General features: G+C 35.4%; 1 protein-coding gene across 1 annotated transcript in view; it reads left to right on the top strand.

Annotated features, from left to right (window-relative positions):
- LOC111893424 (ATP-dependent DNA helicase PIF1) overlaps positions 1-27,474 on the top strand; it is an 82,219-nt gene extending 54,745 nt beyond the window's left edge. Inside the window, exons 11-12 of the mRNA XM_023889482.1 lie at positions 27,184-27,298; positions 27,400-27,474. Of these exons, the coding sequence (XP_023745250.1) occupies positions 27,184-27,298; positions 27,400-27,474 (190 nt within the window). The remainder of the gene's footprint in view (positions 1-27,183; positions 27,299-27,399) is intronic.
- Positions 27,475-27,826: the final 352 nt, after the last annotated feature.

Here is a 27,826-nt window from a genome sequence, read left to right as displayed (position 1 = left end):
ATCTCTAAGATCACTAGTGTCCTCATTATAGGCCAAGGGGTTACATATATATAGTGTAGAATTCCAAGGCTTATGTGTAAACCCTAATTCTTACTTCTGGGCTTGTAATGGACTAACACTAGATGGATACTTACATAAGCTTAGCCCATCACTAATCAATCATGGATTATTAGCCCAACCTATATATGTATATATATATATATATATATATATATATATATATATATATATCATTGATTTACACAATCAACCCTTGTAAATTTAATTAGTCTCTTTTGATCACTAAATTAATTCCAAATTAATTCTTGATCAATACTAATTAAATAATATGATTACTCAATTAATATATTAATAAATCATAAATAACTTCTTTCTCAAATATGCATCCTATCATATTGTTCTGGTGAATGCAACCCAAAATAGACCATGCTACTATCGGCTCAAGTACATACCAATTATAGTTATGGGCTTAGACACCTAATCCAACAAGGTCCAACCGTTACCCATCCCCATGTGGAAGTAGGAGGAGATGCCCATGGACTTTATTACGAAATTGCCCAGGACGACGCAGGGTGTTAATTCTATTTGGGTTATTGTGGACAGGCTGACCAGGAGTGCTCACTTTATTCCGATTGCTGAGTGTATATCTGCTAAGAAATTAATGGATATCTATGTTTGGGAGGTGGTGGTCAGGTACGGAGTGCCAGTATCTATGGTCTTGGACCGTGATGTTCGGTTCACCTCCAGGTTTTGGAGGAATTTTCATGAGGAGTTAGGCACTCAACTGCATTTCAGTAAAACTTACCACCACCAGATCGATGAGCAGAGCGAGCGGAAAATTCAAAGGCTCGAGGATATGCTTCGAGTGTATGTTCTAGACTTCGGAGGGAGTTGGGATGCGTACCTTCCATTAGAAGAGTTCTCCAACAACAACAATCATCATGCTAGTATTGACCGGCCCCCATTTGAGATGTTATATGGAAGGAGGTGTAGGACTCCGGTTTCTTGGGGGGACATTGGCCATCAAGTCTTGGGAAGCACCGAAGTGGTGCAGAAGACCACCGAGTTGATTCAGTAGGTGCGTGACAGGCTGCGAGTCATGCAAAGTTGTCAGAAAAGCTATGTTGACAGACGTCCATCAGACCTCGAGTTTCAGGTGGAAGATTTCGTATTGCTGAGGGTGTCACCTTGGAAAGGTGTCATCCGCTTTTAGAAGAGGGGCAAGCTGGGACATCGATTCATTGGTCCATTCAGGATTTCTACTCGATTTGGCAAGGTTTCTTATTGGTTGGATCTTTCTGATGAGCTTAGTCAGATCCATAACACCTTCCATGTGTCTGAGCTACAGAAGTATGTATCAGATGAGGCTGCAGTTTTTTGATTGAATGATATTCAGTTGGATGAGAGCTTGAATTATGTTTAGAAGCCCATCAGAATTTTGGATAGAAAAGCTAAAGCTCTTCATAACAAACTGGTGAAGCTAGTGAAGGTCTAATGGCAGCACCGGAGGGGCTCCGAATGGACATGGAAGTCGAAGGATGAGATGAGAGAGCATTACCTAGATTTATTAGCATCAGCAGACTTTAAGAACAAAGTCTAATTCAAGTGGGGGAGATTCGTAATAGTTGGAACGCAAGTATTTACCCTTTCTACCCTTGAAATAAAATTTCTATTGCATGGAGGGTCTGTACGTATGCTGGGCATACATATGCATACACTTAGAGTACTATGGACGAATGGACGCGAGCATGCACCACGTATGTGGGGCATACCAAGCAGTGCGCGGGGCGTACGTGGGTTCAGACCAAAAACCTGATTTTAGGGCAAGGACCCTATTTAAACAGTCTTACGCTATTTGGACCTTACCCTAAACAGCCTTCACTGCCTCTTATCGTCCCAAAACACTAGTTTTGCAAAAGAGTGTGATCCTTGAGCTTAAAAGTGTTTTTGGTGGCCATTTTAGTGGTTTTTCAAGAAGGAGAAGGTGGTGGTCAAGTCTTGAACGTGGGTGAGCTTATAGATCATGCATCTACTTCATCTTGGGGAGCTCTTGGAGGTAAAAAGTCCAGACCTTGCTTATTCCTTTCGCTAGAATGATTTAGGGCTAGTTATGAGTTCATTTTTGGTCCATAGGTCCTTTTTTGTGAGTTTGAGCAACTCCAGGGGTTATGGATGTGAGATCTAGGTCCCTTTGTTTGGTTAAAAGCATAAAAATGTTAACTTGATGGTTGTTATGGCACCATGCATGAGTTTAATGTCTTGAAGAGAGTCTTAATGGATAAATGAAGTGTTGGGTTCCCACATGGAATGCAAAGGCATAAAGTTGCCAACTTTATGCCCTAGGACCTCTAATATGACCCAGATCTGGAGTTGGACGAAAGGACTACATGAATTAAGCACTTAATCGTCATTTAGGCTAAACCAGCTTGTACGCTGGGCGTAATGATTTGTACGATGTACGTATAGCCAAAGGATCCAGTACGCTAAGCATACTGATGATGTATGTTGGGCATACACTCTCTAGTGGAGTATGGGCTTCGTTGGGCTTTTGAGCTATTTGGTCCCTATTTAGCCTTGGGCTTGGGCCCATTAAGAGTTATTGGGCCTTTGTACATGTTTTGGACCATATGTGACATGGTTGGGCCTATTGGGCATTGTTGCCCATTATTATTTTGGACCTTGGATGGTTGTCCCATTTTGGAAGAAAGGCTTTTGGGCCATATTAAAGGAATTTGGACTTAGGATTTTGGGCCCTTGGCTAGGTTGTGTCATAATCCTAATTAGGGTAATTTTTATATTTATACAATGTGAGATTTTTGGATTGGTAGCCGAGCAGCTATTTTTTTTCAGCAGACTGAGGTGAGTCTCTTCCTGGTATTACTGGTCGAAGGCACCAAGGCCGGCCCATTATCTGTTTATGCAAAATGTTAGTTGTTGTGCGTTATATGTTGTGACCGGGTTGAAACACACCCAGGGCGTGAGCCCAATATGATATTTCGGGTTGAAATATACCCTAGGGCGGTGCCCATTGTGATATGTTGGTTCGAAATATGCCCCCTGACGAGGCCCTAGGGTGGGGGCCCATATTTGTATTAGGTTGGAAAAGAATCGCATGGCTGGACCCATTTGTATGTGTTAATTTGGGAAACTCACTATGCTTTTTCCTACTGTTTTTTTGGGTGTTTTCAGGTACTTCCGGTACTAAGGGGAAGGTCCCGACTTGATGGCACAACATTCACATTCCAACATTTTCCGCATTTATTATTATGGATACTCTGGTCTTTTGTCATGACTTGATGTAATGGACTTCCAGCTTGATGGCGCAACATTCACTTTCCAGCATTTTCCGCATTTATTGTTATGGAAACTCTAATCTTTTGTCATGAATTGATGTAATGGATTTCTTTTTAAACGAATTATGAATGAAATTCCCATTTTTAAAATGAATTTTTTTTTCTAGTTTTCGGATTGTTACATTACGCGTCTCATGCGAGCCATGCCACGTCGTTGTGATACCTCCACCATGTCGTGGCCAACCAAACACTCATGAGTTACTTTAAAATTCATATATCAAAGATCCGGATGTTACAACGTCATATAAACATACTAGAATTGAGATAGAAATAAATGTGAATTCTAGCAACAACATGGAAGACAATGATTCCAAAACTTTGAGCAAATTATAGACATGATAAATAACACTTTTGGGGCACTCATAACGAGATTTTGACAACATAAACCATCAAAATATACCTAATAAAATTGGAGTCTAAACACATGAAAACTCAAAGATTGAAAGAAAAGGAAGCATGATTAACAACACCAATTAGGAAGCAATTTACACATTTTTTTTATCGATTTCTCAAGCAATTGAGATATAAACAAGAGAAGAAGAAGAACTAGAGATTTTTATCAAGATTGGGATTGATTTTTGCAGCTCTAAATCACTTTCTAGGTTTGATAATAACAATCCCCCCCCCCCCCCCCCCCCATTTTCTCGTTTCATTGCTCTCCCTCCCCTCCCCTAGCCGCTCGTTTTTTTTCTTTCTGATCGTGTGACGTGCACAAAAGAGATAACCCAATAAAAAACAATAGATTACTAGGCTCAAAGATAAACGAACACGTAAAAAAACGGGTGAACACTTGAAAGCTCATCAATACGTGGATTAAACGACATAGGTTATTTTTTTATTTTTTTATTTTTATTATTATTATTTTTTAAGTTAGACCCCTTAAATGTCATAAGTACTTCCCAAACAATTCCTAACCCTAATAATCTAACAATACAAGTTTCTTTTAATGACACATTGGCCCCTCAATTCCTTTTAAACTTTTTTATGACTAGGAATTATCTTAAATACCCCCACATTAAACTTTTAGGTATAAGTTAACACCCTTTTATTCTAATTTATTGAACTTATAATCATAGACACCGAACTCACTAACGAAAATTAATATTCAATTAACGCCTTAACGTAAACTAACCCTGATGACGAATGAGAATTTGGTTGTTATGGTGTTTAGGATTTCATTTTTAAAATCAAAAAGACTTTTATACTAAATGACTTATTGACTTATGGTTGTAGGAAAATGAGTTTTTATAAAAATGTTTAAATTAATTTTTATGGTGGGAAAGGTTTATAAATCGATAACTTATCCTTTAAAAAATATTTGTCTTAACTTGTACATCTTTGAAGTAGTATTTTAGCTTTTACAGCTCCAAAAGTTATAAGGAGATTTGAAAAGTTAGAAATTCTAACTTATTAAAATCTCATTTTTTAAGAGTTGATGAAAAATTCTTTTCATATTGACAATCGTTTTTTTTTTTGACTTTTAATTTTTCAAAAATTCAAAAATTTGTTTTTAAATGAAATCTCAAATATCCTTTTTAATGTAGCATTTGAAGTTAAATCATGATATTGGTTTCGAATTTTTTTTTGATCGGATTAATAGTTATTAGGTTTTCACGTAAATATTTATTTTCAATATATATATATATATATATATATATATATATATATATATATATATATATATATATATATATATATATATATATATATAGAGGAAGGATCATTTGAGAACTTAAAGTTTCTTGAGAACCCGGGAACTAAAAGTCAACGGTTAGATCAAAAATTTTGGTGGCTTAGATTAAAGATGACATAACTATAAATATAAGTGAATTTAATGATATTTAATGATATTTAAGGTTATTATCAATAAATCTTAGGGGTAAATTTGTCAATCAAGAAAATAAACAAAATTTTAATTGCCAATTAAACAAGGAAATCACAAAAATACTTTCTTTCTCTCTCTCTCTCTCTCTCTCTCTCTCTCTCTCTCTCCTTCTCTCGTCTTCACTCTTCACAAATGATCAATGATGACTCCCTCACTTGTTGATCGTCTCCCTCCTCCCTTCATCGATGACTGTCAATCCACATTTATTGATCTCCGACAGTTGTTGTATCATCTCCACCTTCTCTGCTGATCAACCGCTTATCGACTCTCTCACACTCCTGATTTTCCCCAAAATAAACACCACCATCCTCCAGATCTGGAATTAACCGTTAAACCTTAATGCCTTGTCGTCTAAGTTCATTTCCAGCTAGTCTTCGACATGTTCTACACCGGATTTTAAGCTGAATTTCCATCCTATCATCGGAATTTGAAGCCATCAATAGTTGCCGCCTGTCATCTCAACCGAAGAGTGAGCTGTAAGAGGTGGAAGACGATGACAGTTACGAACACGAGACAATGGCACAAAATGGTAGGGGTTACAAACGCGTTCAGACCACTAGAGAAACGCTTCAATTTAATGTTTAACTTCTCCAATCGTATTCCTAGAAGAAAGAAGGGTGAAGTTCCGAGTCGAATCGATTCATTAGGTCAGGTATCAGGAGTGTTGGGTTGCCAGTGGGGTGATGAAGGCAAAGACAAGCTCGTTGGCATCTTGCCAAAGCACTTCGACTTCGTTGCTTGTTATCAGGTACTTTCCTCATGTATTCATGTTTTTCATTTATGTTATTTTTTCACAGTTTCACATAATCATAGTTCCTTTCATTTATCTTAGAGAGATTGATGACAAGCATTTGTCTAAGGTCACTTCCTTCATGAACTTTTCCATTATGAACTTTGTAGAAAGGGTACTCCGGATGCGTGATGCATCAAATTTAGAAAAGTACAGCCTAACATGTCGCATTTCCTCTTATGCATCCTAAATAAAATTATGAATTTATGATGCAATCTTGCACAATGTTCGGGAGATCGTGTCACACCCGAAAACCGGAACGGCAGAAGCATTCAGGGGTGGAGGACATCATGTACAGTATCACAACAAAGCATAGTAGTAAACAAGCAACAACAACATCCATTGCATTAATAATATAGTTTCATACAAGTGTGTTCTGTGAAGTTTAAAAGATACCAAAAATGTAAATCAAAATAAGAGATGAGTCTTGAACGAGTTCCATCTTCTCAAAACCTGGCATCGGTACCTGTCTATTGATGACCTGAGAATACAACTTATTTTGAAAGAGTTTATCAACATAAAAGCTGGTGAGTTCATAAGTATTTTAGTGTCGTTGTATGTATGAAAATGTTTGTAAGTGTTTGAATGTATAAGTTTGTAAATGTTTGTAGTAAATGTTTGTATCTCATAGAAAATCCTATATTTTCTACTAAAAGTAGCCTTCTACCAAGACATCAAATGTATTGTATGTTTGTTGTATTCCTCCCAAAGGTGATTATCATTTAATAAAATACAGTTTTTACATTACTGATTATTTGAAATGATCACAAAGTAGATGTAATGGGGAAAATAATGAAGTATTGTAGTATTATGTCATAATAACTACCGTTGTACTGATTTCCTTAAATTGGTTATTAATATATAATGTGATGGCTAGATCCCATACTAAACGCTCTCCCTGTCAAAAGATTTTGGGAACCAAACGCGACTCGGCAAACTGGTGGTTGCATAGTGTACATCCACATTAAAGTTATATGATCATGTATACCCAAATTTAACTATCACCTTTTGTTTAGAACAATGAGTTAGTGATTTATTGTTATAATTAGATCCTGTAATTGTTCCATGTTATAGCATCTTAGTAGGTATTGTATGTATTAGTGTGGTATATGTTCTCTATGACTCTCATCATAGTATGTTCTTTTGTATAGTATATAGTGTGTATGAATTGTATGTACTAGAGTATTGTATGTTCTCTCTTATAGTATAGCATATTGTATGTTTTGTTTCTCGTTATACTATTCTCTTAGTTTCTCGTTATAGTATTCTCTTATTTTCTCATTATAGTATTCTCTTAGTTTCTCGTTATAGTATGTATTGACTCATGTATAAACTGACTCTTTGTATGTTTCCTTGTACTAGAAATAATGAGTAGTATCTTCCTAAACTATACCTATTATAGTTTACTAGTAGAATTGTTTGTATAACTGAATGTATTAAACTAAATGTATTGAACTGAGATAAAAGATTTTATGTCTTATACATATATACATAATATATAACTAAGGATCAAATGACACTCGAACAAACAACCGGGTACTCTAAGTCCACAACCAAACGAGGAACAGGAAATAAAGTGAGTTATTAGTCCTAAGTCCTTCAAACCTTACTTATATAACTATATATGCATTACACATGATTTTGACAATATAAATATATAAGTTTAGAAAAAAGTTTTGTAAAACCTTTTGAAGAGTTTAAATAAAGATTGATGACTTGATGTCATTTTATAAAATGATTTAAAAGCAGTTTGACATTTAGAAACAATTTTGAGAAAGAGTTTAACGCGTAAAACAAGATTGGTAAATAGTTTGAAGTAGTTTGTTTGATAAAGCAGTTAAAAGTATAGTAAATCCTTTTGTTTGATAGTTATTAATCACATGCGATTGATATAGTAACTATAATGTTTCAACTTGTATTCCCTCCTATAAAAGCATTTAAAATCATTTAAAAGGTAGATTAAGGGGTACGAACTCACCTGTAGTGAGTGGTTTTGATGAACGGATGGTATAGGATGCTTAGTGTCAAGTTAAGACTTGAGCACACACACGGACCCTATTTATCATATAATGACACATATATGCTTACAATTAGTGTTTAAACAACTAAATATGTAAGGAAAGACACCCTAGAAGATGGATAACACTTTAATTCAAGTGTTAGAAGTACCAAAGGGTTGCGTATAAGGGAAGTACGACCTCTCATTGGAGTTTATGGCCAACATGGATGCATCACATGAGTTTACGGCCAAGGGGTAAACCCCCTTGAGTTTACGGCCGTAAACTCATGGCATTTTGTACCAAGTTGTGATATAAGGTCTTATAAGTCACAATGAAGTGTTCTATGTTCAAGTCTAATCCTAAGGAAGGAATGGGAGTACAAATGCACCACTTACTAGTGTTTACAGCCCAAGGTGAATGCCTTGGCCATAAACACCATATGTTCTTGGTTCTTTTGATGTTTAAGGTCCTATACTCTTGTTGGAAGTATTCTAGACTTGGTTTCAAGGCTTTGGAAGGGATTAGGGATCGTTTGCACCCTTAATTAGGGTTTACGGCCCAAGGAGATTGCCTTGGCCGTAAACACCTTTTGATCTTGTTTCCTTGATGTTTTCTAGGTGTAAACTAAGTGATTCAAGCATATAACAAGTTAAGGCAAGAGTACTTACAAAAGATAAGGTTGTATGGGTGCTTATGGTCCAAGAACACTAGTTTGTGTTCTTGGTGTTCTTGGTGAAATGAAGAACACTTGAAGATCTATCAAAATGAAGAGATTTCCTGGATAAAATCATGTACAATCACTAGATATTGAAGTATATCAACTAATCAAGGAAAGAAACACTTACAAAGTTGAAGATCTTAGTGAAAAATCGGATGATACTTGAGAAAGAATGAGTTCTAGGCTTGAAAATGGTAAGAATGACTAAAAATGGCTAAGTGTCATATTTATACCTTAGAGTTTACGACCATAAACTCCATTTTATGGCCGTAAAATCCAAACTCTTGGAGTTTTGAGCCTTAAATGTTGCACATTGAACTCTAGAGTATACTTCCTTTAATTACCTATTGAAGGCACTAAGCTTTAGAACACTCAGACATACTCTAAACAGTGCAAAGAGTTAGCAGAAACAAGTCTGACTTAGATAGAAGTGAATGGTTGTACAAGATACAAATTTCGAGTTATCACATCATCCCCCTGTTAGAGGGAATTTCGTCCCAAAATTAGAGTTTAAGAAATTAAGTAGTTACAAACAACTAAGTAAAAAGATGAGGATATTTCAGTTTCATTTGATCCTTACGCTCCCAAGTGAATTTTGGTCCTCGCTTGGCGTTCCATTGAACCTTCATTATCGGGATACGACTTTGTTGCGTTTGCTTGACCTCTCGGTCCATGATCTCTACAGGTTCTTTCACAAAGTTGAGGCTCTCTTTGATCTCGATCTCGTCGAGTGGGATTACAAGAGTCTCGTCGGATAGGAACTTTCTCAAGTTCGAGACGTGGAAAGTAGGATGTACGTTACTAAGTTCGCGGGGTAGGTTAAGTTTGTAAGCTATAGGGCCGATTCTAGCGAGAATCTCAAAAGGCCCTATGTATCTTGGATTTAGCTTTCCATGCTTACCAAAGCGTATCAAGCCCTTCCAGGCTGAGACTTTCAAAAGAACGCGGTCTCCCACCTGGAATTCTAAAGGTTTCCTTCGCTTGTATGCATAGTTTTTATGTCGGTCTCTAGAGGCTTTCAATCGTTCAAGAATCTGAAAGATCTTCTCTGTCATTTCCCGACTGATCTCCAGACCTTCGGAGCAATTACCACTGCCCCTTGCAGTTGGTCGAACAAATCGTCTATGTGAGGCTCTGGGTAACGATTCTTAACGGTAAGCTTGTTGAGTACCCTGTAGTCGATGCACATACGGAACGATCCGTCTCTCTACTTGATGAACAAGACCCATGCTCCCCGTGGTGAAAAGCTTGGTCTTATAAAGCCCTTGCTGAGCAGTTCGTTAAGTTGATCGGATAGTTCTTGCATCTCAGCTGGTGCCAAACGATAGGGCGATTTGGCTACGGGGGTAGCCCCAGGAATTTAATCGATTCTAAAATCGACTTTGTCGTTAAGGAGGTAATCCTGAAAGTTCTTCTGGAAAGATGTCGGAAAGATCCAAAAAAAGTACGATTACTCGTGTAGTAAGGAAAAAGGATAGGTACTTCTGTTCTGTCAGTATCTCTTGTCCCGATCGGCAGGAAAAGGCATTTGTTTGAATCCTAGGTTTATTTGCATAACAGCGCGATCACTCTTAGTCATGAGCAGTCTCCGTCCTGAAGTTCATATTAGAAGTCATTTTTGGTTCATCAATCACAGCTTCGCGTATATGAGTCGTATATAATTAAGATTGAAAAGGCCGTCGAATAAATGATTCTTCTCTAAGCTCACATCCAAACAAGGAAAAGAAGTTAAAGCGGAATCATCTATTCTAAGCCTGTAGAACCTTGATTATATACCACCCTTGCGTATAAATTCCTCAACGATAGATTAACTGTATGGGTCTTCGGGTTGAACTTGACGTACTGTACGAGTGGTATTCCAGGGAGGTTTGCTGAGGTTCTTCGGGAAAGATACGGAATATGAAACATAAGATACTCTCCACATGAGTAACTCGGAGTTTTGGAATGACGGCTTCGCTAAAAAGGCGATTACGGGGAAAAGAAATTTGCGCACGAAACTGACATTGTGAGGATCGAATTGACTCAAGTTAAATGGTAATATCAGACTACTCAGAATAAAAGGCGTTAGACTAGATCATAAAGGTGTTACAAAAACATAACGGTGCAACTTTGACAAAGTTTCAGTACTTTAGTTTAACTACAAGACTACTGCTGCGAACCTGGTATATTACAAAAATCAAGTATAAGCAGCACGAGAGTCCCTTGGATGACGGGATCTCGCAAAAGATAAGACTCGAGTTGCACTAGTTTTAACAGTTTATAATGTGGGTCCGAAGTAGTCTCTCCAGCTGCAGTGATCCTTAGTATCTTCCCGTCTGCGCCAGAGTTCTTTGTTATTGGACAATCCTTCTTGAGATGTCCTACTTCACCACATAGGTGACATATCTGGCTTGCACCAGCATCGGTGGTGGAAGTGATGTGTCGGGTCGGAGTTATGTGGACATGAGTGCTTTCGTTGTTCCTCCCTTTCGGATAATTCCTTTTATAGTGTCCGTTTTCACCACAACCATAGCAAGCTGGGCTGACTCCGATGCTAGTGGTCTGGAAGATGGTTCGTGTCGGTGCTTAACAGACACGAGTAGTGTGCCCCTTTCGGTTGCAATTGTTGCATTGCAATTCACGGAAAACTCTCTTATGATGAAAATTACACTTGTCACACTTCGGGAGTGTTCCTTCATATGGTTTGATCGGTGCTGAAGTGGCAGGGGTCGCCACTTGTTACTGTTGCCTGAAAAGTCTTTGGGATCGCTTGCGCTCCTTTTGGACTTGACGCTTTTGTTTCTTATGCTCAGCTTTGTGGCTTTGTGTGTCTGTGACTGTTATCATTTGTTGACTTCCCGAATTGTTACAAAAATTTGAACTATCAACACCTTTTCCAGCCTTGTTTGCGTTAACAGCGCTGTAGTGTGCAAGGACAGCTGCCACGACAGCTGTTACCGCGGCTTGGAAGGTAGCGGCGTCTATATGAAGGATCGGGGTTTCGTTGTTCAACTGACTATGTCTAGATGATGACATGATTCTGTTATACGAAAGAAAAGGAGTTCTTGAGTGATTATGGTCGGTACTAGATGTATTCTACTTTTTCGAATAAATGTAAAATTTTCATTTTGTTAAACTGTTCTCGGTGGTTTGACCTACATCCCTATGATGCAGTACTAGAAAAGAGTTGAAGTAAGTTCATAGAATGGTCACTAGATGATTAATATTTCGAACTAGATTATCATTGGTTGGTGGACAACATTATTCAACCTTCGACAAGAATTGGAAGTGATCCTTGAGCTAAATTACTACAGCTCAATAATTTGACGAAAGTGAGCTTTAGATAGAATTCTATTGATAGAAGAATGAAAGTATTTGAACTAGGATTGTCACAAGAATTATCTGACTGTTAATATCATTGATATTTAAGATGTAATATGTTTGGGAAAATTGAACTTGTAGTAGGTCTTACATCATATCCGAAGTAGAAAAGTTTTGATAGCATAAAAGCCTAACTAAAACGTACTTACAGCACAGGGATAGTTACATACAAAAGTGCTACATGAGGCGTAAATAAGAAGACTACTCTTTAAACCAAGGAAAGAAAGGTAGAATATCTCCTACTGGTGATGGTTATCCCTCGGGTGAACCCTTAGTTCAGCCAGCTGACGCTCCACATCAAGCAGGTGCCTTTCGTACACCCTTTGACGTACTCGGAGATCTAAGAGTTCGGCTCGAGCTTCAGCTAGTGCTTGTAGCAGGGCCTCATGGTCTGTGCTAGACCTCTTACAAGCATCTTCAAGATGAATGGTGCGGATGGTATTTATTCTTACATTGGCATCAACCTCCGTGATGCGATGGAGAGCTGTCCTGCCCTGGATTTCGTTTCGGGAAACTCTACGGACTAGGATTGGCAAGACTCTGTCTGCTGAGCCTCCTTCGCTTAGGTCATAAAATCTTCAGTCTCCATTGAATGACATAGGTTGATTTTGCTCTTGACTCCACGTTTCCAAGCTTTCTACCCAAGGAGGCGTCAGGACTTGAAAAGCCCGACGAGGGTTAGGATTTCGGACAGGAGTCACCAGGGGTAGGTTCTCAACTTCTGACTCAGAGTCAGAACCATCAGAAAAGCCTTCAGCATGGTGATCATCCAAAGGGATTGGATGATCATCTTCTAGCTCTTCTTCAAGCCACCCAACATTGCCTTCGTTTGGGAAGTACGGGTCGTCGTGGGAATGGAATTCATCCATGTTATCTACGTGAGAATAGGGATAAAGAAATAATTAATAAACGTACCAATTAGATAATTATAAGATGATCTTTATCAGTTACTTCAATACTTGTATAATGCATACCAGTTATATGTAATCAAAACAGGATAGACCTTCGAGTAAGTGACCCTATATCCAAACCCACAAGGAATAGGGAGTATAGCAAAGGTCACAGATTCTAAGTCTATGACATCCTAGTTACATATAACCTTAGCGTATCTACTTAGCAACTATTGACCTACTAATGAATACCTTTTGTTGAATCATAAAAAGTGTCCCTCTTGAACTCAACTACCGCAACCTTCTCTCTACTACCGCAACGGTTCAGCTCCCGCAGCCAATCCAACACCCGGAGTCAATTCTACAAGTGTAACCGCAACCAGTTCTCTTTGCTACCGCAGTCTACTAGATTAATTTTACTTGTCTTTTATGTAATTCACTCTATTATCCAGTATGCCTTGCACGGTTGCTTATAGAGTCTTAATCTAGTTCAGAGTCTCTATAAATAGAGACTCATTCTCTTGTATCGAATACACTACTTACTCCTTACTGATAACTTATGAACTTATTCTGAATATATTTCTCTAAGTTATCTTCTTCATTTCTCTATCTTTCTACTCTTCTTACTCTCAACTGCTACGTACTTAAACATATCTGAATATAATCTCTCTCCGGAGCAAGTCTGTAAGACTTAATCACTAAGTTTGATCTTCCTTATTAACTTGGAGTGAATGCATTCCTTGTTACGAATCAGCTTAAGTGTATTCTTGATATAACAATTGTTTTCATTTCTATTTCTTTAAATTCCGCAACTAACTTCCTAACTCTAACTATATTATTGTTGAGCTTTTAGATCCTTTGAGATTAACTCTATTCCGCAATATACTTGTTCTAACGTTTGTTCAAGTGTGTCTCCAAGTTTTTCTCTCAACAATTGGTATCAGAGCCAAAGCGGTTGCTTTTTGAATATCGGAACTCTGATTTTCTCATTAAGCCTTCTATACCACTAAAGCTCATTTCTCAAAAAAAAAAAAAAAACCAAAATGACACAATCGTTATCTCTGAATGTCTCTAATAGTGTTGGTGGTTCTAACCGAGCTCCGATAATGGTAGCAAATGAATATCATCACTGGTCACAAAGAATGGAGAGGTACTTAAGAAGACTGGGTAAAGATGTAAGGCGATCCGTGGAAGAAGGACCACACGTCCCAGTCCTCACACCAGTTCAAACTGACGGCGCGGCAACCAGACTAGGAGGAGGTCAACCAACCATGAGCCGTTCCACCAAGGATGATCTCGATAAAATGGAAAATGATGCTGTTGCTTTTTATGAAATTTCTTGTGGTGTTGCTCCTGACAACTTTGACATTATCATAAACTGCAAATCAGCAAAAGAGATCTGGGATGTACTCAAAAACCTGTACGAAGGCTCAGAACAAGCATAAGATAAGAAGCTCACTACCGCACTCAACGACTTCAACAACTTCAAAGCACATGCGGGTGAAAGTTTGGAAGACTCCTTCAAGAGATTCCACCTGATAGTCACAAAGTTATCAATTGCTGGTACCATCCGCAGCAACCATGAAACCAATCTCCAGTTCCTTAATGGATTAGGACGACATTGGACTATGACCAAAATGATAGTCCAAGGTGACAGGATGATTCACTCTTTATCACTCTACAAACTCTATGGAGAACTTCAAGCACCAGAGAATCCACTGTACTCAAAGACTGTGCTGACATCGGAGGACCACTTGCTCTTATAGCACAAGCTCCACCGCAGTCACCTTACTCTTCATCGTATGATACCCCACCACAGTCATACGAAGCCGATTCTGAGTATGACGATGAAGAAGAATTTCAGAAAGCTATTGCTCTGGTTAGTCAACAGTTCAACCGCATACCACCTTCTTCTTTTCGCAAGAATCAACAATTCAACAAACCTCCATTCAACCGTAACTTCAGTCCTCATAACAACCATTCTCGATATCCTAAAGGCTCTCAGAACAATCAACCAAAGGAGGTACAACAGTCTCCTCAGAACAATGACTCCGGTACTCAATCAGAAGACAAGACAGATGTTGTAATTTGTCACAAATGCAATAAAGAAAATCACTTCGCAAAAGACTGTAAGGCCAATATAGTCAAGGACAGAGCATTCTATCTTAGAATGGCTCAAGAGTTGGAAGAAAAAGAAAAGGCAAGGGAATATGTGGCTCAAGTTAAAAGAGACCATCAAGTTTGGTCATCAGGAGATGAAGAAGAGACCATCAGCAGTGTTAAGGGAAAAGGGAAAATCTGCATGCTGGCCACTGCGGATGATGATGGGTCAGCAATGTTGAACAAAAACTACTGCTACATGGCAAAGGATGGGACTTTAAGCATCGTTGAACATGTAAAACTCATGATCCAAACTTTAAATTATAGCATGCATGACTGTCAACCCTACATAGATGATCTTAATGACACTTGTGCTGCCATCCTTACAGACTATAACAAAGCCCTAGATGAGAAGAATATTGCATCTCAAGAGATGTTCCATGTGAGAGGAAGATTGGATAACAAGAGACTTAAGATGGAAATATTAGAGAAGGATCTAGAGTTAGAGAAAGATGCTAGAATGTTAAGTGAAACCCAGTTAGAGATAGCCTTGAACCAAAGAGATTTAGCTCAGAGAGAATTGTACGATTGAATCTCTTAATTGAAAATTTGTTTAATGAAAGTGAGACTATTGAAAATTTGGTAAACAATGGAACCGTAGACAATACATAAAATTGGGGTTGGTCAAATGGGTATCCTACCGCAATGGATTCCTCACCCCGGTTCAACAAAGACAGAGTGTATGTCCCTCCTAATAGAGAATTTCATTTCCCTATCAATGACAAGACTTTTCCCGAAGATATCAAAACTCACTTTGGTATATTGCACAATTTGAGGAATAATTGTGTCATTGAGGAAATTGTGCCCGAGGATTCTAGTCACACATGTGATCAAACTCCTGTCAGTGACACCACTCTTTCAAATTCTCAAACTTCATCTGTAGTTGATAAAGAAATTGTTGTTGAAGGTGCCGAAATTTCAAAGGACTTTCCATCTTTGTCCTCAGACCACGGTGTTCCTCACTATAGTCAAATGTCCCAGAAGTGTCCCACCGCAGTCTCATCGAAAACCTACTATGCGGTAGTCAAATCATCTTTACCAAAACCATCAGCTCAAGGAACTACAACTCTTCAACAGATTTTTCATGAGTTACCTATAGAAAATTTCGAAGTAGGCCAATACTCTCAAATTCCAGAATCCTCAAGTTCTGATGATTCTAGTCCGCGTTTTCAAAATTGTTCAAAAAATCTCAGAAAACCGCAGTTGAATAACAATGACTGCGGTTCACCAAAATCTTTGGCAAAAAGAGCTTTCAAAGAAGAAATTAGATCTCAGAAAAAAAGCAGACAAAGTTTTTCAAAAAATAAGAAACATGTGAGAATTCCAAAATCCAGGAGTCCAGAAAAATTTGTTTTCACAAATTACATTTCAAAAAACTCTTCTTTCATGAAAACGAACAAAAAGGAAAGTTCAGTTTCAAAAGTCGTTCCTGCTACTTCTGACACACCCCAAAAGGTTGTCAAATTTGTTAGAAACTACGTTTTTTCAGGTCTATTCCCAAAATGACCCTAAATGGCAAGGAATTTTACCCACTCCAACAATTTTAAAATCACATCAAAGCAAGTGGAAAGGAATTTTGCCAAATCCACCTGAAAAGACTCAAAGATTTACACGTGCTAAACCTCATTCAAAACAAACTTTTTAGAAATCAAATGTCAAATCTTTCAAAAGTGACCCATCTCGGACCAATACCAAGTCCAATTCATCCTATAAACCGTTGACCAAGCACAATGTCAGATTCAATGACAAACCCTCTTTTTATAAATGTCAATGCAATTGTCAAAAGTTTTTATCTCATGTCAAGTCAAATAAAAGTCAGAAATCTCGTACTTTTCAGAAACCTCGTAATAATCCAAATCAGAACAAACACCCAGGATTAGGTCTAAGAGTTGACAAAAGACCTATCCATGCAACCTCGGACCATGCATCATTTAAAAATACATCAATCGTCCCTGGCTCCAAACTTGTTTGGATGGATAAACTAACCGTGTAATTCTCAGGCTTTATGCAAGGAGGAACAAGAAAAAGAATGGTTAATTGACAATGCCTGCTCCTTGCACATGACCGGAAGGTTAGAGTACCTTCGGGATTTCAGGGCTATATGCAATGGTGGAAATGTCACGTTGGCAACAATGCAAACGGTGTCATCCGAGGTTACGGTGTTCTCACTACTGGAAACTTTTCCATTCAGAAGGTTGCTTATGTAGAAAGCCTTAAACACAATCTTATCAGTGTTGGCCAACTATGTAAAGCAGGACATCGTGTTGAATTTGATGATCAATTCTGTTACATAATGACGAGTGATCGAAGCACTTTCTTAATCAAATCTCGCTCCGAAGGCACGATGTATCCTCTGGATGTCTCTCTCATCATTGGTAAACCGCAGCTGTGTTTTCTGTCCAAAGTTGTATCTGAAGTCTGCTGGCTGTGGCATCGCAAGCTAGCTCACCTCAACTTTGGCTACATCAACAACCTCGTTACAGGAGAACTAGTCCGTGGTCTCCCCATTCTCAAATTCAGCAACGATACTCTTTGTCCAGCGTGTGAATGCGGTAAACAATCAAAAGCAAGCCATCCTCTGATAATGGATTATTCTATTTCTGAACCACTGGAGCTATTACATATTGATCTCTGCGGTCCCTCAACCGTAGCCAGTCTTCACCACAAAAAATATATACTGGTTATTGCTGATGACTATACACGTTTCACATGGGTCTTCTTTCTCATACTCAAATCAGAGACACCGCAAACCTTCATTAACTTCATTAAAGAAATCGAACTTCAGATCAAGCTTCTAGTCAGACGCATCCGCAGTGATAATGGAACAGAGTTCACTAATCACCTTCTCAACAATTTCCTGGTTTCCAAAGGCATCTCTCACAACTTTTCAGCACCCTATACACCGCAACAAAATGGTGTAGTAGAAAGAAGGAACCACACACTCGTTGAAGCAGCCAGATCCATGCTTAACTTCGCCCAACTTCCTCTCTACTTCTGGGCCAAAGCAGTAGCAACCGCATGCTTTGTTCAAAACCGAAGTATCGTATGCAAGCATCTCAATAAAACACCATATGAAGGTCTCAACAATCGCAAACCAAATGTTCGTTTCATTCATATCTTTGGATGTAGATGCTTCGTGATCAACAACAGAGACCAACTCAACAAGTTTGCACCAAAGTTTGACGAAGGTATCTTCCTTGGTTATTCTACTAACAAGGTTGCATATCGAGTGCTCATCAGAAGAACAAGTTTGATCATTGAAAGTTTTGATGTGAAATTTGATGACTCTCACATCCGCATTGCACCTCCGTCCACCGAAACAACTACAATCATGGAAAGTGACATTTCAGTCGCTTCCGGACCTCTGAATCTAGTTGAAATCAACTATGATGATCTTTTTGATCCCATTGAAATGGCGAAACTATCCGAAGTTCTAGTGTCACCCGCAGCTCAACAACAACATGCCGACGTATCTGGAGCATCTCTATCTGAAGTAGTATCGCTCAATACTTCCACCTCTCCGCTTGAGGGGGAAAGCTCTACTCCGGATCTTATAGCAACCGTTGAGGTTCCAGTACCTGATATTGCTTACATTCCTGCCCGAAGTGAAGATCCACCATCAAACGAACCTTCGGATGACTCAAATGACGAATTCATAGAGAATATTGACACTAGATCCATAACTGACCATACATCCCCGAGTCTACTTGTGATGTTCAACAATCGTAATACTTTTGTTATGTCCTAGTGACACTGATTTTAGTATGAATGCAGGTATGTATACCTGATTAAATATTTTAGTATTTAAAAGTATAAACTCTTGATCAGAGTATTTTAATCCCACTGTGTTTATAGTTTGTATATCTTTTATGGGTTGATATACTCGATTCACTATAAACGATGCTCTGATACCAATCTGTCACACCCCAAAACCGGAATGGCGGAAACGTTCGGGGGTGGAGGACGTCATGTACAGTATCACAACAAAGCATAGTAGTAAACAAGCAACAACATCATCCATTGCATTAATAATATAATTTCAGACAAGTGTTTTCTGTGAAGTTTAAAAGATACCAAAAATGTAAATCAAAATAAGAGATGAGTCTTGAACGAGTTCCGTCTTCTCAAAACCTGGAATCGGTACCTGTCTATTGATGACTTGAGAATACAAGTTATTTTGAAAGAGTTTATCAGCATAAAAGTTGGCGAGTTCATAAGTATTTTAGTGTCGTTGTTTGTATGAAAATGTTTGTAAGTGTTTGAATGTATATGTTTGTAAATGTTTGTATCTCCTAGAAAATCCTATATTTTCTACTAAAAGTAGCCTTCTACCAAGACATCAAATGTATTGTATGTTTGTTCATTGTAAAAGTGAGTATTCCTCCCAAAGATGACTATCATTTAATAAAATATAGTTTTTACATTACTGATGACGTGAAATGATCACAAAGTAGATGTAATAGGGAAAATAATGAAGTATTGTAGTATTATGTCATAATAACTACCGCTGTACTGATTTCCTTAAATTGGTTATTAAGGTATAATGTGATGGCTAGATCCCATACTAAACGCTCTCCCTGTCAAAAGATTCTGGGAACCAAACGCGACTCGGAAAACCGGTGGTTGCATCGTATACATCAACATTAAAGTTATATGATCATGTATACCCAATTTAACTATCACCTTTTGTTTAGAACAATGAGTTAATGATTCATTGGTATAATTAGATCCTGTAATTGTTCCATGCTATATCATCTTAGTATGTATTGTATGTATTAGTGTGGTATATGTTCTCTCTGACTCTCATCATAGTATGTTCTTTTGTATAGTATATAGTGTGTATAAATTGTATGTACTAGAGTATTGTATGTTCTCTCTTATAGTATAGCATATTGTTTGTTTTGTTTCTCGTTATACTATTCTCTTAGTTTCTTGTTATAGTATTCTCTTTGTTTCTCGTTATAGTATTCTCTTACTTTCTCGTTATAGTATGTATTGACTCATGTATAAACTGACTCTTTGTATGTTTCCTTGTACTAGAAATAATGAGTAGTATCTTCCTAAACTATACCTATTATAGTTTACTAGTAGAATTGTTTGTATAACTGAATGTATTGAACTAAGATAAAAGCTTTTATATCCTAAACATATATACATAATATATAACTAAGGATCAAACGACACTCAGACAAACAACCGGGTACTCTAAGTCTACAACCAAACGAGGAACAGGAAATAAAGTGAGTTATCAGTCCTAAGTCCTTCAAACCTTACTTATATAACTATATATGCATTAGACATGATTTTGACAATATAAATATATAAGTTTAGAAAGAAGTTTTGTAAAACCTTTTGAAGAGTTTAAATAAAGATTGATGACTTGATGTCATTTTATAAAATGAATTAAAAGCAGTTTGACATTTAGAAACAAGTTTGATAAAGAGTTTAACGTGTAAAACAAGTTTGGTAAACAGTTTGAAGTAGTTTGTTTGATAAAACAGTTAAAAGTATAGTAAATCCTTTTGTTTGATAGTTTTTAATCACATACGATTGATATAGTAACTATAATGTTTCAACTTGTATTCCCACCCCCCCCCTCCCCTATAAAATCATTTAAAAGGTAGATTAAGGGGTATGAAATCACCTGTAGTGAGTGGTTTGGATGAACGGATGGTATAGGATGCTAATTGTCAAGTGAAGACTTGAGCACACACACAGACCCTATTTATCATATAATGACACATATATGCTTACAACTAGTGTTTAAACAACTAATTATGTAAGGAAAGACACCCAAGGACATGTATAACACTTTGATTCAAGTGTTAGAAGTACCAAAGGGTTGCGTCTAAGGGAAGTATGGCCTCTCATTAGAGTTTATGGATAACATGGATGCATCACATGAGTTTACGGCCAAGGGGTAAACCCCCTTGAGTTTACGGCCGTAAACTCATGGCATTTTGTACCAAGTTGTGATATAAGGTCTTATAAGTCACAATGAAGTGTTCTATGTTCAAGTCTAAGCCTTAGGAAGGAATGGGAGTACAAAGGTACCACTTACTAGTGTTTACGGCCCAAGGTGAATGCCTTTGTTGTAAACACCATATGTTCTTGGTTCTTTTGATGTTTAAGGTCCTATAATCTTATTGGATGTATTCTAGACTTGGTCTCAAGGCTTTGGAAGGGATTAGGGCTCATTTGCACCCTTAATTAGGGTTTACAGCCCAAGGAGATTGCCTTGGCCGTAAACACCTTTTGATCTTGTTTTCTTGATGTTTTGTAGGTGTAAACTAAGTGATTCAAGCATATAACAAGCTAAGGCAAGAGTACTTACAATAGAGAAGCTTGTATGGGTGCTTAAGGTCCAAGAACACTAGTGTGTGTTCTTGGTGAAATGAAGAACACTTGAAGATCTATCAAAATGAAGAGATTTCATGGATGAAATCATGTACAATCACTACATGTTGAAGTATATCAACTAATGAAGGAAAGAAACACTTACAAAGTTGAAGAAATTAGTGAAAAATTGGATGATACTTAGAGAGAGAATGAGTTATAGGCTTGAAAATGGTAAGAATGACTAAAAATGGCTAAGTGTCATATTTATACCCTAGAGTTTACGATCGTTAACTCCATTTTATGGCCGTAAAATCCAAACTCTTGGAGTTTTGAGCCTTAAATGTTGCACATTGAACTCTAGAGTATACTTCCTATAATTACCTCTTCAAGGTACTAAGCTTTAGAATGCTTGGACAGACTCTAGACAGTGCAAAGAGTTAGCAGAAACAAGTCTGACTTAGATAGAAGTGAATGGTTGTACAAGATAGAAATTTCGAGTTGTCACAGATTGATCTTTGTACAGTGGATATGATTTTACCTATGATTCCTAGGTCTATGTTTCACAGCATGTCATTTACTAGCCTGAAATTAGAAATAGAATGGATAGAAGTCCAATCTAACGTTTCTTTTTCATGCCTGAAAAACCGACACCTAGATTATGTTGGGTTCCTGAATGATGGTGATGTAAAACAACCTTTCTCAAGTTGTCTGGTTCTAGAAAAAATGGTTTTATTTACCAATGGATTCACTTGGATAACATTGTGATTTCCAATTCCACCTTAAAAAGATTGATCATATTTGATAACTCAGACTTTGAGCCAGAAGATAATGATATTGGTTGTAAGATCAAGATTATTACAACAAATCTTACATCTTTTGAAATATATCAAACATCTATCAAATGAAATTCTCTTCAGTGATATACCTTCCCTTGTAAGAGCATACATTCACATTTCTCTCCCGGACTTTGAAGTTGAAATGTTGAATTTTAGGAGAATTTCTGATTTCTGACTTTGTATTTCAATTTATGAGAATTTTGAATTTCCGACCTTTTATCTGATTTCAGGCTTTGTATTTGATTTTTTGGTTCTGACTTTGACTTTGATTTTTGATTTTTGATTTTTTACATTTTGCATTTTCTAGGTTTTTGAAAGCAACACTTAGTTTAATGATATGAAAAATCTAGCAATTATACCAATATCATCTAAAGATTGTTTGATTTTCTTTAGGGAGATTTCACAGCTTTTGTTATGTTTAATGATTGCAAAATGTGATATGAATAATGAATTATGATGTTTCATCTTTTGAATATTTCATATGCAAATGAAGCTCTAAGGCTTATGATAGTGATCTAATGTTAACCGATGAAATAGATACTGAGAACAATAATGAATTATGATGTTTCATCTTTGAATATTTCATATGCAAATGAAGCTCTAAGGCTTTTGACATTGATCTAATGTTAACTGATGAAATAGATACTGAGAACATATAAGGCTAAAAGTAAATTACATTTGAATTACATGAAATATGAATCACATATAATCCACATTTGAATCACACATGAGTTACATGTGATTCACATGTAAATCACTAAATCACAAGTGAATCACATATGAATTACATGTGATTCACATGTAATTCACAAGTGAATCACATGTGATTAACACGTAATTCACATGTAAATCACAAAATCACAAGTGAATTACATGTAAATCACATATGAATTACATGTGAGTCACATGTAAATCACATGTAATTCACATGTAAATCATAAGTGAATCACATATGAATTACATGTGACTCACATGTAAATCACAAAATCACAAATGTATCACATATGAATCACATGTGATTCGCATGTAAATCACAAAATCACAAATGAATCATATGTGATTCACATGTAAATCACATGTAAATCAAAAAAATCACAAAATGACAAGTGAATTACATATGAATTACATGTGATTCACATGTAAATCACATGTAATTCACAAGTCAATCACAAGTGAATCACATGTAATTCACATGTAAATCACAAGTGAATCACATACGAATTACATGTGATTCACATGTAAATCACAAAATCACAAGTGAATTACATGTGATTCATATGCGAATCACATATGAATTACCTCTATACATACACATGTTTTTTTTAATTTTCTTGTGAATTTCATATTTGAATATTAAAATATACAATTACATGTGAATATCACATTATATAATCAGATGTGAATCTTGCGTGATATAATCACTTGTGAATCTTAAATGATATATACATATTTTGTGAGTGTTCTTGCATTAATCAATTTTTTTTTTTTAATTTTTTTTGTAGATTTTGAAGAATAGAAAATATTGAAGATGTGAAAAGTGATAAGTTGAAGAAAATATGGAAATCTTAATATGAAGAAATGATAACATTGTGAATCTTCGTAGCATTTTTTATTTTTTATATTTTATTCTGTATCGAATAAAATATTTATATTATTATATGTATAGATTAATTAAAAAAAATGAGATTTTCTATGAACTACTTATGAATATTATATTATAAGAAATATGCATATGCATCTAAAATGTTGATTTTTTTGTTAAAAAAATAAGTTTTTGTTTTTAAATATTCATGTTTTATTTTTAATTTACCGATTTTTTAAAATTTTAATTTTTTTAAAAAATGCAGTTTTTTTGAAAACATTACAGTTGTTTTTAGTAAAATGCAGTTTCTTTAAAAAATTGCAGTTTTTTTTTTTGAAAAAAATAAAGTTTTTTAAAAAAATTGCAGCTTTTATGAAAACATTGTAGGTTTTTTTTTTAAATTCCAGATTTATTTGATAAAAAATACAGTTTATTTTTAAAAAAATTGCAGCTTTTTTGAAAAAATACAGTTCTTTAAAAAAAATCAATTTTTGGTAAAAATTCATGTTTTCTGAACAAAATTAAAAATGTCAAATTTTTAAAAAAATCTAAAATGTTTTTTTATTAAAAAAATATCCGAAATTTGATTTATTATGTTAATTTTTAGAATTTTTTATTAATATTTTCAATAACAAAAAAAACATCAAATGATATTGATAAGATAATGATCATGTTTTTAATGAGTTAATTTTGATATATATATATATATATATATATATATATATATATATATATATATATATATATATATATATATATATATATATATATATATATAATGCATGACAGCAAAGATCTAGGCTGTGTTGAGACTGATCGGAGGGATGCTTGGTAAGTTGGTATCTGCTTTATGCGTAATTAGTTTTTTAACGCGACAAACAATGGAAGAGTAAGAAGCAACGAAGAAGAGAAGGCGAAATAGAAGGGAGCATGTCGAGGTACATTGAGCCCTGTGCTTCATGTCCTCCGCCGTACCCTTTTGCTTTTTCCCAGTCATTTTCATTTGTTCGCTCTTAATTCTCTTATTGTCTCACTTACCTCCCTCCGGATATTTTTTCAACAAATTTTAACCTTTACTAACTAATATTTTTTTCTTTAGATTCTAACCGTGTGATAAGTTGCCGATTGTAATTGTACTGCTTCCTTATATCTTATCACTTGTTTAGCTGTGAAAGCATCTGCTTAATATTTATTTATTTATTTGTTTGTATTTTTTATAAATGGATATTTATATCTATATAGTATTTTATTTATATATGAATAATAGATTTTAATATATATTTTATTTATACATGAATAATAAATTTTAATTACATAATCAAATATGAATAATTGGGTCTAATAATATTTGAGTAACATAATTAACGTGTGATTAATACAGATAATATTAAAAATTATAAAAAAAATAAAAAAAACCATAATCGTATAAAAAATTACAGTATTATATATTGATATTAATTTCCATTTATAGAGAATTAATGAACAAAATTATAGTAATATATTGGAAATACAATTTCGGTAATAATAACATTTCCCTCAAAAAAATTTATAGTATTAATTTTTTCGGAATATATTTTTTTTTTGTTGTGGTTTTATATCCGAAAAAAAATTAGACTACCAAAAATTTTAGGTTATTTGTAAATGGTCCAAATTACAAACTAACCTAAATGGTCCAAAATTTTTAAGTCAACACCCACTCATTTATTGAAACAAAGAGGTATTAAGCCCAATTAGTTTAATGAAAAAAAATCGGACTTAAACTCCTAATCCTTCTGTGATCGTCTGCCGTCGACTTCTCAATTTCGAATCGTATTCTGTTTTCTGACTTCATGTCTTCATCGCAACCCTGAATCGTCTTCACAATTGTCGTGATTGTCGACTTCTGGCGACCTCCTCTTCAGCTCCTCCGTCACAATGAAACAAGTTAGTATAAAAAAATACTCAATCCTATTATGTATTTAGGTTAATTCAAATTCCATTTTTTGTCATTATGTTTAAAAAATTAGAAATTGTCAATTAACTTTGTTAAGTTAGGGACTTAGAGTTAATGCTTAGTGATTATTTTTTTTTTGTTGAAACTTGAAATCAAGTTATATTTGATATATTTTGATTGTAGGTTACTATTTGTTCATTTGTTGTTGAAACTTGGAATAAGTTTATAGTTCATATATCTTGATAAATGATAATTTGATTGTAGATTATTATTTGTTGACTATTGTTGAAACTTGAAATCAAGTTTATAGTTCATATATTTTGATTGTAGGTTGCTATAAAAGCTTTTTCAAAAGATAGTTAGATTTTTGGAGACAAACAATGGTGAAGGAACTTCCAAAAAAAACACAATAGGGCTAATGAAAGTAACCAAGTTCCATAAACTAATCAACCTATGCCAAAACCACAAGAAACACAATCTAATGAACCTACTCAAAAACCAAAAATGACACAATCTTTTGATTTGAATGATCTTCCTTCGTACCTGGGGGATAGGCCAAAGATTACATCTTATAACCGTAATCAAAGGGATGAAATAGGGGGAGTGGAACATATTTGATTAAAGGGACTTGTCAACCAAAGATGCATAGTTTTGAATATACCTTATTTTGTAATAAGCCAATATGTTTTGTTGTGCAATGGTTTACTGATTTTCCATTTTTAGAGTATAGCATAAAAAATAAGAAGGCGTATTGTTTTTGTTGCTACTTGTTTGGAGACATGGTAGGAGAACAATGTGGAAGAGATGCATTTATAACCAAAAGATTTGATAATTGGAGTAAAAAAGGCTCATTCTGGAAACATATGTGTAATATTCAAAGTTATCACCATAAGGCCCGAGAAAAGTGTGATTTACTATTGTGAAAAAACCTATCTATTGGTGAGGTATTGCATAAGAAAATGGAACTTGAGAAAAGTAACTATGAAATTTGATTACGTGATACAATCCGTAGTTATAGATTTTTATTGAAAAATGCATTACCATTTCGTGGACATAATGAGACGGAAAAGTCTAATAATAAAGGGCTTTTCATTGAAGTCTTATATTTGATTATAGAAGATAATTAGAAGATTTTTAAAGTTACTTTAGAAAATTCTCCAAAAAATGAAAAGTTGACTTCTTCGATGATTCAAAAAGATATTGTCAATTGCTTTTCGAAAGCGATAATTAAGTCTATTTGTGATGAAATTGGTAAAAATGTGTTCGCTATATTAGTTGATGAGTCTAGTGATGTTTCCAAAAAACACAAATAACTATAGTTTTGAATATGTTGATAGACTTGGGATTGTAAAGGAAAGATTTATTGGAGTTGTTTACATGTTGGATACATCTTTTTTGACTCTTAAAACCGCCATCGATATTGTATTTTCCAACAACTTGAGTATGGCTCATGTAAGAAATCATAAAATATTTATTCATTTAAAATTTAATACCATATTTGTTTTATTTTTATTCGTTATAGTTTTTTTTATTAATTTTTTTCAAATATATAGGTGAGGGGGCAAGATTATGATAGAGCAAGTAATATGAGTGGTGCATTCAACGGTTTGGAATCTTTGATTTTATAGTTCGTATGAATCGAGTAAACAAAATGAAATCAGGGTATGAATTGAATTCAGGACACAAGATGTAAATATAATCTGTTTGGCTCAATTAAACTTCTGAAAGATACAAAATGGTTTTTAGAGTAAGAACATTGAAGGCTCAAAAGTTACTGTATCTATAGTACCTATCCCTATTTATAGAAATAACAGAAGTAAGCAAAAAGTACATAAGGGTGTAAACGTGAAAGCTTCGAATCTAAACAACCCTTATGTTGGGTTTTGAGCATTCTAACACTCCTATGGTGTGCATGCAACCCTAGAAACCTTGAATCTATGTTTTCTCTTGCAAACTTTCTTTTTCCAAGGTTTCATCCTA

The sequence above is a fragment of the Lactuca sativa genome, chromosome 2 (genome assembly GCF_002870075.4).
Source record: "Lactuca sativa cultivar Salinas chromosome 2, Lsat_Salinas_v11, whole genome shotgun sequence".
NCBI lineage: Eukaryota > Viridiplantae > Streptophyta > Magnoliopsida > Asterales > Asteraceae > Lactuca > Lactuca sativa.
The sequence above is the reverse complement of the archived record's forward strand: the minus strand, read 5'-3'. Positions and strand labels throughout refer to the sequence as shown.